General features: G+C 55.2%; 1 protein-coding gene across 1 annotated transcript; it reads left to right on the forward strand.

The window, feature by feature from the left end:
• The first annotated feature begins 1,015 nt into the window (after positions 1-1,015).
• Positions 1,016-4,088, forward strand: HOXC9 (homeobox C9). The gene is made up of 2 exons (XM_054442413.2): positions 1,016-1,840; positions 3,540-4,088. Exons 1-2 carry the CDS (start codon positions 1,303-1,305, stop codon positions 3,782-3,784), a joined length of 783 nt encoding a protein of 260 aa, XP_054298388.1. The 5' UTR covers positions 1,016-1,302; the 3' UTR covers positions 3,785-4,088.
• The last annotated feature ends 58 nt before the right edge of the window (positions 4,089-4,146 follow it).

The following is a 4,146-nucleotide window of genomic DNA, read 5'->3' on the forward strand; positions in this document are numbered from 1 at the left end:
ACACTGCCCCCTCTGGAATTCCTGCATCCGACCCCAAAGAAATTGCTTTCTCCCGTTCCTCCGTTGCTTTTTTCCCGTTCCAAAAATAGCCTACAATTTTATTTAATGAAAGACACATTTATGAACAATCAAATTATCCTCATAAAAATTTTATTGAAGGACGTAAAAACAAGCTACTTGCCCACGACCGAGGTCGCTCTTTTGCCTTGCCCGCTCTCACCCTGGCTCTCTGCAGACAGAGCCCGGGAGTGACTTCTTTTTTTGGGGGGGTGGGGGTGGGGAAGTGTCGCAGAGATGGAGTTGGGGGCAAAGGAGGGTGCGCAGGAAGATGGGATGGGGACGCCCCACTTAAGCTGTGTAGATCTCTCCTACACTTCTTCAAGCTGGCAAAGAAAGATAAATAGATGTAGACAATAAATTTAAAATAAAGGCGCCTGTATATCTGTGCCAAAGCAAAGAGAAGACTTCTGAGGCTGCTGATAAAGGTGTATGAGATCCTGAGGTTCTACCCCTCCCACCCAGGGACCACCTTCCCCAGGCTTCCCTACCCCAGATTTGGGGGGCAGAGTTGGCCAGTGGCAGAAGAACGCTCCCTTTCCCTCCTTCCCTCCCTGTATCTCAGCTTCCCCAGTCCCCTCCCACCCTCCCTCCCTCCCCGCCGCTGCTGCTCCTGGAAGAAATACATACATACACACTATTTAAAAACGCATTTTTAAAAGCCACGTTCCGAACTGACAATCGCTGATCTCGGCTCGCGCAGAGACTGCGGGAGCGTCGGGGCCGACAGAGACGGATTACGTCAAGAAATAGTTCCTCCACCTACCTCGGTCGGCCTCCCCGCCCCTGCGGGGCTCCCGCGCCCAGCTCGGCCCTGCGGGTCCGAGAACCCTGGCTTCAGGGACTGGCATTTTCACCCCATTAAAAAATCCTCATGGTTGGGGGGAGGCCATCTGCTTATGGGTGGACATGGGCACAGGGGCTTCTCAGATGAGCTAGGAGCCGTCCTGAGGGGGTGACCGGTGCCTTGGGTACAGAGTTCCGGACCCCTAGGAAATCGCAGGTCGCGGGGAGCAGCAGAGAGAAGGGGGTGGGAGAGGGGGAAAAAAGGCAAGGAAAAAAAAGCCCCTGCGCATTGATCCGCGCCGTATTTTTGGGTAAATACGATCACGTGGGGGCCGGGGAGCCAATGAGCTGCGGGGAAAAGGCTGGAAAAATAATTACCTGCCTTGATTGTTCTGTGAGCAGATAAAAAGTACATATACAGTTCATACAATAATCTTATGTATGTAAAACCCCGTTACGATGTCGGCGACGGGGCCCATCAGTAACTATTACGTGGACTCGCTCATCTCTCACGACAATGAAGACCTCCTAGCGTCCAGGTTTCCGGCCACGGGGGCTCACCCCGCCGCCGCCAGACCCAGCGGTTTGGTGCCGGACTGTAGCGATTTTCCGTCCTGTAGCTTCGCGCCCAAGCCGGCAGTGTTCAGCACGTCGTGGGCGCCCGTGCCCTCGCAGTCGTCCGTGGTATACCACCCGTACGGCCCCCAGCCCCACCTCGGCGCCGACACGCGCTACATGCGGACTTGGCTCGAGCCGCTGTCCGGCGCCGTCTCCTTCCCCAGCTTCCCGGCCGGGGGCCGTCACTACGCCCTCAAGCCGGACGCCTACCCAGGGCGCCGCGCGGACTGCGGCCCAGGCGACGGCCGCAGCTACCCGGACTACATGTACGGCTCGCCCGGGGAGCTGCGCGACCGCGCCCCGCAGACACTACCCTCGCCCGAGGCGGACGCGCTCGCCGGCAGCAAGCACAAAGAGGAGAAGGCTGACCTGGACCCCAGTAAGTTGGGAGCAATTCTCCTTTACAACCGGCGCGGGAGGGGAGGGGAGGACGGGCGGGGGCAGCCGGATTACAGCCCTCCCGAACCGTGCAGGGAGCGCGGGAGAGGGGCGAGGGGGCGAGGACTCAATAAAAGCGAATTACCTTGGGGAGCTTTCAGGGGCAGGAGGTCTGAGAATGGGGCCCAGGGAGACAGGTTGGGAGAGGGCCGAGGGGAGCGCCTCTCTCAGGAGCTGGCTTTGATGAGAGACCCCTGCCCCCTCCTCCCAGCCCAGGCTTTTTGGCTCAGTCACCACTTTCGAAGAAAGGTGGACAGGGCCAGGGGATGGGGCTGGGGGCGAGGTTCAGTTTGTGATTTGAGATGGGACAGGGAAGAAGTGACGAGGACACTGTGGGCACAGAGGAGATACCCCCAGCGAGAAAGACCCCTGCTTCCCAGTCAGCGTGGAGGTCCTCGAGATTCACAAAACAGAAGGTCCATGGACTTCTCCCCCAGGAGCACTGGGTGAGGGGTCTGAGGTATTTCGAAGCCTGGGAACTTGGAGAGATCAGGACTTTCAAAGAGAAGTGGGGACGAAAGTGGGGTCTGAGTCTCCTTAAACTTGAGAACCCTCTTCTGAGGGTCTTGGAGGGGAAGGATTGAGAATGGGGATCAGGGATGAGGAGTGGGCATCTCCCCAGATTAGAGAATTCTACACACACACACACACACACACACACACACACACACACACACACACACTCCAATCAGGGAGACAGGCGCCTTCTGAGGATTGCACAGGAGGGCTAGGGTGGGGGGGCAGGTGGGAGCTGCAGGGCCAGAAAAAGGGGAAAGAAGGAGAAACAGCAGGGGAGGGAGTGCAGACCCCTGGGTGTGAGGAAGTGTCTGGGAGAGTCCCAGGAGGGGGCTGCAGGAAATCTTTTCCTCCAGCCCCATAAGGGGCCAGGGCCTAATTATACCCCTCTGAAGGCTTCCTTCCCTGCCCTCAGCTACTCCCATAAACCTGAAATTGGAGGCTTGGCTCCTGAAGAGCCTGTCCTGGGGCTGGCAGGAGGGGGGCACTGGAGGCCAAACAGGAAAACTAAGATATAGGGGAGCCTGTCCCCAAGACCAGCAGCTCTCTGGGGAGAGGAGAAAGACTTTTCCCGTCTCAGCATCACCCTGAGAATTCGCCTCAGCAGGGTTGAACTCCAAGCGGGAGGAGGGTGCTGCAGAGGGTGGTGAGGGGTTTAGGGATTCTCAGGGTCAGGAAGCAGAACTGCTAAAATTTCAGGACTTGGTCGTGGGCTGGGAGGATGGGAGGGGGCAGAGGAGGAGGGAGGTGGGGAGGAGAGAGACCTTGCTATAAAAATAAAAAACAAGAGAGAGAAGCGTTTATGGGCCTATGAAACGGTTGGGAATTTGGACTTTTTATGAGGATATTCTCAAATTACTACTCTCGAAGCTGAGGACCAGACTGGAGGGGCTTTGATAGCTTTGGATTTCCTACAGTTTTAGGTGCTGGAAACTGAAAAGGGGGAAGCTGGGGAGGGGACAGAATGCAAAACGAGGAAGGAGGAAAATTCCTAAAGCAAAATGTGTCAAAATTCAGGTTCAGTTATTGCATTTGGGGAGCCTGGCTAAGTCTGGGGGTAGAGTAGCAGAAGTCCTGGGCTGGAAAGGGGCTCCACTGACCCCTGCTTGTGTTTGGCCCTCCAGGCAACCCCGTGGCCAACTGGATTCATGCCCGCTCCACGAGGAAGAAGCGCTGCCCCTACACCAAGTACCAGACGCTGGAACTGGAGAAGGAGTTTCTTTTCAATATGTATTTAACCAGGGACCGTCGGTATGAGGTGGCCCGGGTTCTCAATCTCACCGAGCGGCAGGTCAAAATCTGGTTTCAGAACCGAAGGATGAAGATGAAAAAGATGAATAAAGAGAAAACCGACAAGGAGCAGTCCTAAACCCTGCCCAGCCTGCTGCCTCAGCACAGCCAAGGGAAAAACAAAAACCCCACAAAATACCCCAACACAGGCGGGGAAGAGACGAAAAAGAAAAGGAAAGAGCAAGATAGACAAAAGCCAATCAGCTTAAAAAGAAAAAAAAGGAAAGGGAAAAGAAAACTCTTGCGATTTGGGAGGGTTCAGTGTTGAGATATTGGTGTTTTAGAGTTAGTTCTACCCAGCGAGGAGGAGGCGGGGAGAAAAACTGCGTTCTCTTTCCCCAGCGCAACCGAAATAAATGACACACACAAATGTGATTTTTTTCCTCCTTTCTTCAAAGAAGCCAGTACTTGAATCGCTATATTTCTATTTTTTTTCCCTGT

This window comes from Pongo pygmaeus, chromosome 10, assembly GCF_028885625.2.
Source record: "Pongo pygmaeus isolate AG05252 chromosome 10, NHGRI_mPonPyg2-v2.0_pri, whole genome shotgun sequence".
Taxonomy (NCBI): Eukaryota; Metazoa; Chordata; class Mammalia; order Primates; family Hominidae; genus Pongo; species Pongo pygmaeus.